We start from the raw sequence: 14,918 nt of genomic DNA, 5'->3' as shown, positions 1-14,918 counted from the left end.
TGCTCATCATTGGAGTGGCTGCACCACTCAAAAACACAACACAGCTAGCAGGCCAAGCAAACACATTAAAGCAACGCGTTTTAATGCATGCTCACACAGCCCGGGACCGTTGCATTTCAAATAGTACGTCTTCCCCGCACAACCCGTTGTATGAAGGTAATTTATGTTTTTGGTGTACATGGCCTCAGCCAATAGGCCCGTTGTATGAAGGTACAGTAATTTATGTTTTTGGTGTACATAGCCTCAGCCAATAGGGAGGTTAAGTAGAGCACTGTTAGCAGTGTTGTCTCCCAAGCTTTATGTGACACCATTTCCTCAACTCTGCCCCAAGGCACCCACACACACACAACACACACACACACACACACACACACACACACACACACACACACAGACACACACACACACACACACACATTCACACTTTGTGTGCACACAAATAACTCAAGGGAACAATACACAAAAATTGCGTTGTTCTATAACACACAGGCACAAAGTGTGGTCAAATACAAATTGCACTATGCCATGCACGTGCACAAACATACGCACGCACGCACACACACACACACACACACACACACACACACACACATACAAATCAAGACAAAGTCTCTCTCTCTCCTCCCTAACATGCGCACGCGCGCACACACACACACACACACACACACCCGCACATGCGCACATGCACACGAAGACACGCACGCACACACACACACACACAGGCCATGGAGCAGTGGGGAGGCTGTCAGGTGATGTGCGTCAGTCCTTGGATCCTCTGGCTCCCTGGTGAGGGGAAGGAAACTAGGACAGGCCTCCACAGAACACACACGGGCACGCGCGCACACACACACACACACACACAGAGCGCGTCCCTCCGGCCGTGGCATTGCTGTATCACACACACACACACACACACACACACACACACACACACGCACACACACAGAGCGCGTCCCTCCGGCCGTGGCATTGCTGTATCACACACACACACACACACACACACACACACACAGTGTCACACATGCATATCATAGATGGACATGCATGCACGTATAAGACTGAAACTGAAAGTGATACACTTGCCCAGCAGAACCACAAACACACGTAAACACACACACACACCCTGCCATTATACTCTGTCCCATGCTCCAAAGAACCACTGGTTCACACACACACACACACACACACACACACACACACACACACACACACACACACACACACGCACACGCACACTTAAGACCAGAGCAGTGCACTCATTAATATCGTCCTGACAACAACTGGCGCCCTGGCAGCCCCTGTGCCATCGCTCACCCAGCCGCGCCCCCCCGCCTGCCAGTGTGCACGTGTGTGTGTGCACAGGGATTTAACCTGGGCGGAGCCAGGGGAGGGGAACGAGGGGTGCTAATAGGCTGAAATTAATCAACGCCGGCTGATTCGCTGTCTGGGGAGTGAGTGGCGGGCGGCCGGCCGGGCAGCAGGCAACACACCCAGAATACTAATGGACTACCATTGATGGAGGGAGGGAGAGAGAGAGAGAGAGAGAGAGAGACCAGGCAAATGTGTCTTTATAGCCTTTGTTTGGCAACACTTAACACAGTGTAATGGATTATAATGGTTTATAATTGTTTGATATTACAAGCTCTTATGACAAACGTATGGCATACTAATGGAGAAAACCAGGACACGTGACATATGTCGTGTGTGACTGGGATACCGGGTTGGAATAGGCACAGAACAACCCTTCCTACTTCCTTCACAGGTGTAATCAAGGACAGTATAGCAGAGTGTTACCATGTGAGCCAACATGCCAAATAGCAGCACCCTGACTCTGTTTTTACAAATCACACCCATGCAGGCCATTATGACACACTATAGGGTTCTTGTGGTCAAAATGTTGTTCTCCGCCCCCTTTTTGCATCACATCAAAATCCCTGCTCAGTTTGAGATTACTGGAGCTGCTGGAAGCTAACTTTCTTATAACGATCCACATTTTGCATGCTTGATTTGATTTCAACCCTATTGTTTTCTTCCTGCATTATGATTTTCCTTTAAAACCCTGTCATGCTGGGGCACAGTGGCACAGTCGGTATCGCTGTCGCGGCGTCGCCTTACAGCTAGAAGGTCCCGGGTTCGATTCCCGCCGGGAATTCTCTCATGTTCCCTCATCCGAGTCTTTAGCGCCCATACCCTAGGTGGGGTTGGCGAAAGGGCCTTTCTGTGTGGAGTTTGCATGTTCTCCCCGTGTCCCCTAAGGTAGGTATCCTCACAAAAACAATATAGTGGCTCCCCTGCCGTGGCGCCTGATGGAGGGGAAAGGAACTGGTTGGAATAACGTGTTCCTTCCACGCGCTACAGTACGTCCTACCGGGGAAACCCCCCCCCTGTCAGGTGAAAAGAACTGGCATGCTCACTCCTCATGCATTGAAGGAAGCATGAATTCGGGGCTCTCAAGGTTGGAGGGTTGGCAGAGGGAGAGTATAACGACCAGGCTTAGGCAATTGGCAACCGGTGAAAAAATGGGTTACAAAATCATGGGAAGAAATAAGAAATGTCATAGCCTCGACGACCTTACAGGCGTATGCAAAGGCTAAGCTTATGTAATGTAGCATTTTATGTCGACATAGCACTATAGTGACTGCTTACTGTAAGTTGCTCTGTAAGTCGCTCTGGTTTAAGAGCATAGATCTGATAAATGCCTAAATGAAATTGTCAGGCTAAATGTGGGATCAGCAGTTTACTACAACTACAGTAGTATCGACTACCTTTTTTCACTGACCTAAACTAAATGAAAATTAAATATAAACTAAGATATGATGACTAATACTAAAATATTAAGGAAGCACTATAGTGGAGAAGAGATCCAGTAGAACAAATGTTTTTTTTATTTTATGTTTGATTGCGTTCAGGTGATCTACAAGCTCACAAGAGCTGGTAGATCGTCAATTTTCAGTATGCAACAAAGTGTACAATCAGCGACGCCATCAAGGCTCGCCTAAATACATTTTAGTCGACTAAATCAACTGTAGATTTTGTTGACTAAAATCTTATGATATAATCGACTAAAACTAGGCTAACACTAAAACATTTCAGATGACAAAAATGTATGACTAAAAGCACAACAAGTAAGCCAGCCAGTGGAAACCACCTAAAGAGTAACAGAACAGAAGCTTGTTAGTAAAACAAAGAACAAGTCAGTACACCAACATGCCATACAGTTCACAAACACATTCATACACCATGCAAGGCACCAACCTGCTCACCGGGAGCAATTAGGGGTTCGGACTCTAGCTCAAGGACTTCAACACCAACTCTTTCACTCTTTCTCTCTTTCTGTCTTTATTTCTGCTTTCATTCACCCATGTCCCTCTCCCAATCTCCCCCAGGATAACTCATCCAGATGTGCCAAACAATAAAACAGTTGCGGATATGAATTTAAATCAGTGAAATCACTGTGATGATTTTATACATAAACAGAAAAGACTCCCCTGCGCTCCCGTACGCATGCACACACGCATGCACACACGCATGCAGGCACGCACGCACACACACACACACACACACACACACACACACACACACACACACACACACACACGTCTCCCTCTCTCTCCCCCCTAGTTTGCTCTCAGTAGACTATGTCTTCAGATGGGACTTTGGGAAGGAGAGAAATGGGGGAATTGGGGATGGGGGGGGGGGGGGATCAGAAAGTGGGTCACAGAGAAAGTGATAATGAAAGTGAGAGACAGACAGAGAGAGAGAGAGAGGGAGAGAAGGACAGAGAGAGAGAGGGGGACTGAGAGAGGAAAGGAGACGGACAGAGGGGAGAGAGAGCATCAAATAAAGATGGACGGGGGGACAACGACAGAGAGAGACAGGCAAAGGACAAAGCCCCAAATGCTAGTTAGCGAGGGAAGAGACAAAGACAGATGTGTGTGTGTGTGTATGTGTGTGGGGGGGTTGAATTCCCTTGTTCAGGAGGAGTGGATCAGTCACAGGCCTCATTCCTTTCATGTGATCTCAGCGGACCGCACGACCTGGGACACACACACACACACACACACGATGCAGAAAACTCATACACACACACACACACACACACACAATCATGACAGACAAACTTAATAAATCCATTACCCTGTAGAATCCACAGCAACAAAGAGAGTACTGTGGTAAATGAGATTCAATAATAGCATATACCGACACAATGGCATGCAGGCAGTGCATGCACACACACACACACACACACACACACACACACACACACACACACACACACACACACACACACACTCTAAAGCAAGCATTACAGACACATTCAGCATGGGGTTTAGTCCCGTGCATGCACGCACGCACGCACGCACATGCGCACACGTCACACGCACACACACACACACACACACACACACACACACACACGCACAAATGCATACATACATACATACTGTATGAGCGCACATTCAGACAGATAGATTTGAACCCACATGGGAGACAGTTTAACTAGGTCCTGCTCCAGCCCGCTTCTCTTTAGAGACAGGAATAAGGATGGTCAGATTCCACCCAGAGTGTGCGTGTGCGTGTGTGCGTGCGTGTGCATTTCCCCATGCCCACATCTCTCTGGCATTCATCAAACGCCATTCTTTGAGGCTGCATAAGGATAATCAACATCAACACACATAAATAAACTCACACGTGAACAATGCACATAAGCACACACTCCAACACGTGCGCAAACAACCACATACACACAGCTAATCTGTGTGAATGCACAGCATCCCTGCTTCAACACTGTCTCAAGGTCAATATAGTTATGTCCACAATTCAGCCTGAAAGTGTAGCCCAACGCAGGCTCATTGTGGCACAGGCATGAGAACATCAGCATGCACCCAAACATCTGCATGACCCCCACCTTGTGACATCATGTGGCAGCCACAATTGGCGCCCCTCACTTCACAGTCAAGAGTGAACATCCTTTCAAGCAGCTGGTAAAAATGAAAAGTGTAGTTAGTTAGCAATGTTAACTTACGATACGCACCAGAAAGCGTATTGAGAAATCTAGCAGTAAAACGGAGACATTGCACACACAAAGTTATTTTACCGTGTCTGACTGCCCGGAGCTGACTTTAGTATGGCTATTTCCTCTGGCGTGTACTTGCCCTATACGCATACAGGGGTCACACACACACACACACACACACACACAGGTGAAAGCCAAGTACACTCCGGGCGATTCCCGAAGCACCTGGCCGACAAACCCATATGGGTCCTGAACCATGACCTCTGTGACCTTATAGGGTCATTAGACCAGAGGCTGCGATGGAGGTTTGAGTCTGTGTATGCGTACGCTTTACCTGCCAATGTGTGTCCGTCTGCATAATGCAAGAACTTTTCAAGTGCAATAGGTTTCCACAGCCTGGCAGGGGGCACTATGAGTTTAATATAGTCATAAGTTCAATATATGTTATCCTGTCTTCACATATCACACTAAGATAGTCTTGTTCCATAACAGCAATTGTGGAAAGGGCGGTGTTTGCTTCGCTTCCAATGTTACTGGTCTCTATATTCAAGACACCGAAAGCATCCTCCGCAGACATGGGACAGATATTTGCGGTTTTCCGGTTCTCTGGAACCATCACATTGCCACTGACTGCACTGCATGCAACAGGATAGGATACATCATACAACATGCTGAGTTTGAGGCCGTTTGTTCAGACTGCCGGAGTTATGCCCTGCAGGACACACAGACAGACATACACACAGGTTTCGTGAATTACTAAATTAGATACATGTGTAAAAGCATGGCAGATAGAGAGAAATGTGATACTGTATCTTTGCTCCGGAAAAAAAAAGGGACATGACTTTCGTGTCGGGTAGAAAATCAGACGTACAAGCCGGGGAAAAAGCTGAGCTGAGTGAGATTTCATGTCATTATGCCCTTACTTTGGGTATGTCAAATCCCTGAATGGGTATAACAATACATTAACCCATTCAGGATGTGAACCCCTTTTGGTGTTTTACGCATTATGTTATAGCTATTAAATAAATAGCAGATCTACAAGCTCATAGCGAAGTAGTGACGTTGCCATTTCGCCAAATATATGTCTGTTCTTTCACTGCTCTAACACACACACACACACACACACACACACACACACACACACACACACACACACACAAACCTGGCAGCACAACGACAAGTTTAGAGATGGCCACTGACAGCTGTATACACCCAGACATCCACGTGCACGTTGCCTCCGTTACCAGATGTTTGGCATAACGGATGGAGAATAGAAACAAGTTGGAGGAGGAGTCAGTCGACCGTGACAATTCAGACATATGGCAGGGATGAGAGAGGCGAGGGGATGGATACAGAGACTCAGAGAGCAAAAGAGAGTACTAGCAGAGAGATTATGTGGAAACAGAGGGAGACACATCCAGCTGTTTGTCCATCTTGGATTTGCAGTAATGAGCCCGTCTTTGGCCCTATGGAGCATCACCAACGCCTCATCTAGCTTCTCCAAACCAACAGCCCAAATTTACCCCCTACCTACCGGTGCCTAACTGTACCCAAACATGTACTGTAGGCATGCACAACACCATGGCATCTCTTTCACAGGATATCTTGACAGTTGACATTTGTATTTTAGTAGGTTACAGTATTTCTTTAGCTTTGAAGCTCACAAGCTCTTTATGTCTGTGTCCATTGCCATACTGTTCCACACAGTGCCTTGTTTATGTATGTCTGTCTGCCTGTGTCCCTTTTATGCCAATATATAGAGTTCTGTGTCAGCCATGGCCAAAACAATAAGGCTACACTATGGCTATTATGACTATATTAGTTTGCAACACTAGATTTGTTATAATGGGTTGAATTAATGTGTGTGTGGTGTGTGTGTGTGTGTGTGTGTGTGTGTGTGTGTGTGTGTGTGTGTGTGTGTGTGTGTGAGAGAGAGAGAGAGAGACTCCCTCCATGCACAGAGACACAAGTGGCTTCCTCTACTGATGTATTTGAAGGTGTCTTCAAATCCTCCAAACCCACCGAAAACTAAACATAAACAACAAAACAAGGATGTTACAATTAACACAAAATGACATGCACAGCATGTAGATGCAAACATTTCACATACCGGTAAGTAAAATACCTCGTTGGCTGTGCAAAACAAAGAGGGAATACGCTCCAGTCTTCAGGTCCTTATAACCTTTTCTTATCAGGTCCTTATAACCACTTTTATCAACCTTAGACAGTCTCTTGTGACCTTCTTGTAACTTTAAAGCCTATCTCTTTGTGTGACCAGTGTAAACTGCTGCACCTTGCTGCTTCTAGCTGCTTGTGGCTTGATTGCTTACACAAAAAACCTGTGTACCCAATTTACATGTGCAGACCAAACGAGACACAGACTCTTCAAAATAAAAGCATTACAACTTGACATGAAAAAGACATGAAATAATGTGTTAACATGAATGTGGCTTAACTATGAACTTCTTAAGTATGCACTTATAATAATAAACAATTATGAACTATTTTAGCCTTATTATGAACTTTATCTTGGAGAAATAAAAAAATTAGCCTATATTACTTGTAGTGGCAACAGTTAGTGTGTGTGTGTGTGTGTGTGTGTGTGTGTGTGTGTGTGTGTGTGTGTGTGTGTGTGTGTGTGTGTGTGTGTGTGTGTGTGTGTGCATATTGTGTGTCACAATGGTATGCGCCTATTATTTCCATTAACATTCGTTCAACATTTTAATAACAAATGCTATCCCCTCCTATGTCCAGCTTTGAGTGTTTGTGTAAACACAAACTTTGAATGTCATTGACAATGAATGGCCATTTTTGAGTGTTTGTGTAAATACAAACATTACATAGACGAAGTCAAAAGTGACTGAGGACGCAAATTGTGATTGGCTGGAATAAGATGCATGATGATGTACAGTATGATGATAAGAGCGCCCCTCACTTCACACGGTGTGATTTTTTTATTTCTTATTTTGAGCGGTGCTAAGCCACTCCAACACGTGGCTTTGTGTGTGCGAGACTGCAAATAAAATGACTATGACATCATGTGGTTCATAGTGGGTAGCCCCCTTTTATTCCGTATAAACGTTTTAGGCCATGTATACAGGCCTGAAAAGGGATGTATGATGCATTGATGACGTTCATCATCATCCTGATAAGAAACATCGCTCACTTCACTGTCTTCACACGTGTGTGTGGACTTTCGTTGCTTATCGGTACGCGACTCAACTCATTTATTTCTGCTTCCAATCTGCCGTATCTCGGCTACAGCTTTCCATCAACGAATGTTAGGCTAATCATTGCATGTCCTTCATGGAGACCGAGATTACCACAATCCGCAAACCCGTTCATTCCGCGCACCCCAACAACAAATCACATTATTCATTACAGGATCAAGATGCATGGGTGGATGTTGGCACGTGTGGCATGCTGTGTTGTGCCCGAGAAGATACCCGCATCCCCGTCAGGTTGGCACCTTGCATGACTGTAAAGAAGAGATAGAAGAGATTAAAGAGATAGAAATCGATTGCTCAAAGCTTGCATAGATAGATGTGGGAACACATTTAAATAACACACAACCTTCAGGATTTGGTTGTAGATAATCTGCATTGGAATAGCCTACAATAATTTGAGCAGATTTAATTAAATACTTGAAGGGTCTTATTCTCACATTAAGTAATTGGGTCTTGTCGACTCTTGTGATCAAAATAAAGGACAAAAATAAGGACATTATGGTGTGTAAAAAGGAAATCTAAACTTTGACAAGTCTTTGCCACGGACACATCTGTCTGTGTACTGTCTATGACCCCTTAGGCTACACAAGATGAAATATTGCCCCATCAAGTGCATAGAAGACAGCCAATAATCCACCTCCTGGTCTCTGAAGTCAGTGCAGTGTAGTATGCTTGATGGTGTGAGTCTGAATCAACAACCAGCCTGGTGTCAGAGCCAAGTGGGAATATAATATTCAAGGACAAAAGTGCATGCAGGCCCATGTCGAGGCCATTACCCACTGACCAATTTGTCCCGTACATGCAGTAGGTCAACGGCATGGCATGGGGTCTTTGGGACGACACATCGTTATCAATCAGAAAGGCTTGAGGTCATTGTGGCAGCAAACCGTATTGGTCCTGTCCTGAGATAGAGGGGTGATGAGGAGGGTTACACTACACCCCACTGCCTTCTCAAGAGCCATACAAGCTATCCCTTAGCTAACCCCGGTGCTAATAATAATGTTTAAATACACCTAGAGAGAGAGAGAGAGAGAGAGAGAGAGAGAGAGAGAGAGATAGAGAGAGAGACCGGGCTATGGAACGTCTGATGACGCAAGGTTACCTTTTATTGATGTTGTTTAGTAAAAATCACCCCCGTGTGAAGTGAGGGGCGCTATTATCATTGTACATCATCACGATGTAACATGCTCAGACAAATATGACGTAAATTCTCCATTTATTGTCATGTCTTGGTGTAAGACGAAAATCTACACTAATAGCTGAAATACCTCAAAAACAGAGATGTGTTGGGGTGAGCAGTGAGTTGCTTACCACCACGGCTCAGTGACGTCATGTTGTAGTTTTCCAACCACCACAGTGAGTAGGTTATCACCTAAAACTGGAGTGTGCGTCAGTGCGTGGGCCTTAAAGGCCTATTCAAAGTCGGTGAAGAGGTGACCACCGAAAACTATAACATGATGTCACTGCTCACAGAACACCTCTGTGTTCTTAAGCACATGTTCACCGAAAACTGGACTATGCCTTTTGGCTTTCAATGCAATTATTATTCAATTCCATTTTGAATAATTACCCCCCCTTGAAGCAAATCGAACCTTGGGCAGAGGTGGAGGGCAAACATTGAATGTAAACATGTTGGCTGTCTATATGATTTAAGACAAGTGCTCAGCCACCAGATGCTGTCTTTTCATCCTTTAAAATTACAATATTGGCCATGTGCCGTACACATGTGGGTGTGATTCATCCATTTGCAGCTTGTTAGAAAAAGTCATATGGTGCGCAGACAGGCTTTAGCATTTGAATAATGCATTCCACAGATCCGCGGGTGATCCGCGGGTGATGTGCGTCTATCCATGTGTTCCAATGACTGGTTTTCCTGGAACTGATGACTGCATGACTCAGAGAGGCCTTCTGTCAGGGAGGAAGGCCCCAGACCAGGGATACTCAAATAGATTTACCTGTCGGCCACATTACAAAAATAGCAAGGGGCCAGGGGCCAGTAGATAAAATTACGACATTAATGATACTTGATAACTTCTCTCTTTCAATTGCTTTATTTTCGCAAAATGTATCAAAGTACAATGTGCATGCACACAATATGTAAATAAATAAATGTGTTACATTTTCTTGCATAAACACAAAGAGCTGTTTCCATAACTGCACAAATTATTGCACATAACATGAGTAGCTGTTATAATAACATAATAACATAACATGAGTAGCTCTTTGCCTGCCTGCCTGTCTGTCTGTCTGTCTGTCCATGAGTAGTTATTTGTCTGTCTGTCAATGAGTAGCTGTCTTACTGTCTGCCTGTCTATGAGTAGCTGTCTGTCTGCCTGCCTGTCTATGAGTAGCTGTCTGTCTGCCTGCCTGCCTGTCCAATTGTCCATGAGTAGCTGTCTGTCTGCCTGCCTGCCTAATTGTCCATGAGTAGCTGTCTGTCTGCCTGTCTATGAGTAGCTGTCTGCCTGCCTAATTGTCCATGAGTAGCTGTCTGTCTGCCTGTCTATGAGTAGCTGTCTGCCTTCCTGCCTGTCCAATTGTCCATGAGTAGCTGTCTGTCTGTCTATGAGTAGCTGTCTGCCTTCCTGCCTGTCCAATTGTCCATGAGTAGCTGTCTGTCTGTCTATGAGTAGCTGTCTGCCTTCCTGCCTGTCCAATTGTCCATGAGTAGCTGTCTGCCTGCCTGTCCAATTCTCCATGAGTACCTGTCTGTCTGCCTGTCTATGAGTAGCTGTCTGACTGCCTGCCTGTCCAATTCTCCATGAGTAGCTGTCTGTCTGTCTGCCTGTCTATGAGTAGCTGTCTGCCTGCCTGCCAGCCAGCAAGTTGGTTAACAGAAAATAAATTGTTATGGCTGAGTAAAATAAAATACAATAAACACAATTTGCCTGAAAATAGATTACCCAGCTATGACCTTTTTCATGAAAAAAAATTAGTAGTGATATGGCTGACTGAGTAAAATAAAACAATCTACCTGAAAATAGATAGCTATAACTGAAGAGCAATTTCCGCAATTACCATTTCCGCAATTTCCATTTCCGCAATTTCCTCAATTTCCATTTCCGCAATTTCCGCAATTTCCATTTCCACCATTTCCGCAATTACCATTTCCGCAATTTCCGCATTTCCGCAATTTCCATTTCCGCAATTTCCTCAATTTCCGCAATTTCCATTTCCAACTATTAATGGCAGCTGGGTTTCATCATTCAAATAAAATAGAATTCTGTCTGTTTAGCTATAAAATTATGTCAGGGAATAGGGATACACAGTATATGTCTTTCATTTGCATTGCATCCCCCCCCCCCCCCCCCAAGCAAACATCTGAAAACGTCTAGATCTATTTTTGTTGGCGTCGATGTGATGACTTTACTGACAGTCCTGTCTTTAAGTAGCACTCATGTGTTTGGGCAGCCGAGTACTTCCAGATCTCAGATCAGCCAGCCCAGTGCCAGACGGGGGTCTGGGGCAGTGATACTCAACCTCAGGCCCACGGGCCACATCAGGCCCGCGGGACCATTATGACTGGCCCACCAATGAAAATCTAAAAAAGATGGAAATTGCACGCTGTGTTCATGATTTGAGGCATTTTGTGTTCAAAACGGACCGCTTCTGCCAATTGCATGCCTGGATCCACCACTCCTTTCTATTATGTTCCTCTTTTTGGAAAATCACAGACATTCTTTAAAAGAAGTGTGTACAATATAATTTCAGTAAAAAAATTGGAAGACAGACCTATAAACAAACAAACAAAATACATCACACACATTTTTTTTATTCATCATTTATTTATTTGTTTTATCTTTTTTTTCTTTTTTTTAAACTGTACTAGATTATTGCAGTCTGGTTAATTCACATTTAAAAAGCAGTCATTGACCAGACGCACTGAAATCGATGATATTTATTTTATTTTTTTACAATAACCATTATAGGCCCCATAAAGACTGGTAAACCCAGCCCAAAGAAAAATAACTAAACAAAAAAAAACACTTGTACGCTTTTCTCCACTTTATTTAGTTTTATGCCTTTTTTCATAGTAATTACAAAAATGAAAACAAAAAATATATAACAATCATAAAAAGGAAAGTTGCAGCAGGGGGTGCAAAAAAACCAACAACTCAAGGATATTTCATCTGGCAAACGATCACAACACAGCACGAGTACCTACTTACAGCAAGAAATAAAAGGTACAAAAAAATAAAATTAAGATAGAAAATAATGCGCAATATGGCAACCCCCCCCCCCCCCACCCAAAAAAACCCCAAATAAAACAAAGACGAACAAAACAAACAAGGGAAAATAAATGTGCACCTAGGAAGTAGAATACAATGAGCAACCGAGGGAGACGAAGGAAGTGAAGCATGTTCCTACATTATAAAAAAAAAGAAAAATAAATGAAATCAATTAAAAAACAAAAGGGTATTTCATTTTCTGTCATTTTTATTTAATTTTATTAAAAAAACGAAACAAACACGTGACATGGGGTATTTGTCGGGTGGAACGAGGAGGAAGGGGCAGGAGAAGCGGACAAGGTGGGGCGCTTTGGGGGGGGGGGGGGGCAAGTCGACGGGGACAATAAAAAATACTGCACGTACAATACCTTTTTCCTCTCTCTTCCTTCCCTTCATCTCTCTTCTTTTCCCCCCTTACAGTTTCTCTCCTCCCGTTATTTTATTTTTTTATTTTTTTTAATAGCACATCCCATTAATATTCCTTTTCCACCCGCTGATCCTAATAGCTGCGCCCGGTGGCGCGATCGTTAGAGTTTTTACATGTGAGTAGCAAATGACACTTTGATTGGCTGTGATGTCGAGATAGGGGTCCCCCGCCGTCCTCTGGGTCGGGGGGCCCGGGCTGAGCCGAGATATCCTGCCGGGGCCCGTCTCACTGCGCGTGCTGACTCAGTGTGTGGTTCTGGAGAGAGAGAGAGGGAGAGGGAGAGGGAGAGAAGGAGAGAAAGTGTATGTGAGAACACATGATGGGAGAAATAATGGGCTACGTGCGCACACAGCTTTCTGCTGGCCCCCACACCGTAGAACAGAAGCAAGAGCAGAAACACACATACACTATAAAGATCCTCGGTGTTAATTACATTCTGAACACGTGCAAAAGTGTAGCCAAGCGGACCCTTAACTGGTCCATTTGTACGTCTTCTGTGATACAAACTGTATGAATATAACACTGAGGGGTTTCTTTCTGTGTGTGTAGGCCTCCCGCTGTATAGCAAACCCTTTTCTATTTAGCACACTGTTAGTAAGGGAGAAGAGAACAACAACAAAAAAGTGAAAGTAAAGGACAAGTTAACTATTTGAGATATTGTAACGTGAGGCAAGTAATGCTGACTATTTGAGATATTGTAACGTGAGGCAGGCAATGCTAAGTCAGCCTAAGTGTAACTGAGTATCTGACTTAGAGCAGTGGTTTTCAACCAGTGGGCCTTGAGGGGGTTCCAGGTGGTCCCCAGCTAAGTGATGGAGAGTTGGTAACCAAATGGACCCTTATAGGTAGATCTTTAACTCTTGAGAGCGTAAAATGAAACGTAATTTTAAGTCTATACACACAGTCGCCTCGGGTAGAACGGCATAGAACAGTCTCTGCCTGGTATTCCTAAACGTAACCTTGGTAAACTCTGCCTCAACGAGTACACCTAACTTTATTCATAACAAGCGTAGAACCTCAGTAAAACAGTGCTAAAACCATAGCCTATTTCTAAACTTAGAACCTCAGTAAAACTATGCCTAACCCTAAACTTATTTCTAGGCTAATCCTCAGTAAAAAACAAAGACAAGAACCGCCCACCGAGTGGCCGGCGGAAAGAAAATCACGTACTTTACATAAGACTTACATGAAGTACATGTTTCTCTGCAGTAGCTCTGGTTCAGAGAAATTAAGAAATTGTTCCAGAACCCAGGCATATACATGTGCAAGCACACACTACAGTTCACACACACACACACACACACACACACACACACAAACCCTTTCACATATGAAGAAAGTAGACACTTGTAATTATACATACATTATCACATATTTAACATTGCTATTCATCACACATCATTAAATGGGGTTACTGGGAGAGTGAGGGCCTGTGATATCACTGTATGCGCACGCATGCACGCATGCACGCACACGCACACGCACACACACACACACACACACCCTCTGTCACCCGTTCATATCAGCTGCAGTGGGGAATAGAACCTGTGATAATCTGGATTTGGAACAGAGTTAGCATCACGTGTGTGTGTGTGTGTGTGTGTGTGTGTGTGTGTGTGTGTGTGTGTGTGTGTGTGTGTGTGTGTGTGTGTAAGGCCTGGATCTCTTGTTTTCCCAAGACTATATTGTACTCCCATGAAAGTCTCTCTCTCTCTCTCTCTCTCTCTCTCTCATATACACAACACATCCCCACTGAAATATAGCAAATCATCCCCCACTTCTCTCTGTCTGTCTCTCTCACACACACACACACACACACACACACACACACACACACACACACACACACACACACACACACACACACACACACACACACACACACACACACACACACACACACACACACACACACACACACACACACACACACACACACACACACACACACACACACCCCAATCAGCCCAGTAAAAGCAGCTTTCTCAGATTAATCTCTCTCGCACACAGATAGGCTC

The 14,918-nt window shown here is 44.4% G+C and overlaps 1 protein-coding gene across 4 annotated transcripts in view; it reads right to left on the bottom strand.

Moving 5' to 3' along the window:
- Positions 1-12,028: 12,028 nt before the first annotated feature.
- Positions 12,029-14,918, bottom strand: part of znf423 (zinc finger protein 423) — a 191,948-nt gene continuing 189,058 nt past the window's right edge. For 3 of the 4 annotated variants that reach the window (XM_080760911.1, XM_080760912.1, XM_080760913.1), the window contains one exon: positions 12,030-13,155. In XM_080760911.1, coding sequence (XP_080617037.1) covers positions 13,126-13,155 — 30 coding nt within the window. In that variant the 3' untranslated portion in view covers positions 12,030-13,125. Of the gene's footprint in view, positions 13,156-14,918 lie in introns of all 4 variants that reach the window. The other variant, XM_080760910.1, reaches the window with a different exon arrangement.

This window comes from Protomyctophum bolini (genome assembly GCF_963924005.1).
Source record: "Protomyctophum bolini genome assembly, chromosome: 4".
Taxonomy (NCBI): domain Eukaryota; kingdom Metazoa; phylum Chordata; class Actinopteri; order Myctophiformes; family Myctophidae; genus Protomyctophum; species Protomyctophum bolini.
The sequence above is the reverse complement of the archived record's forward strand: the minus strand, read 5'-3'. Positions and strand labels throughout refer to the sequence as shown.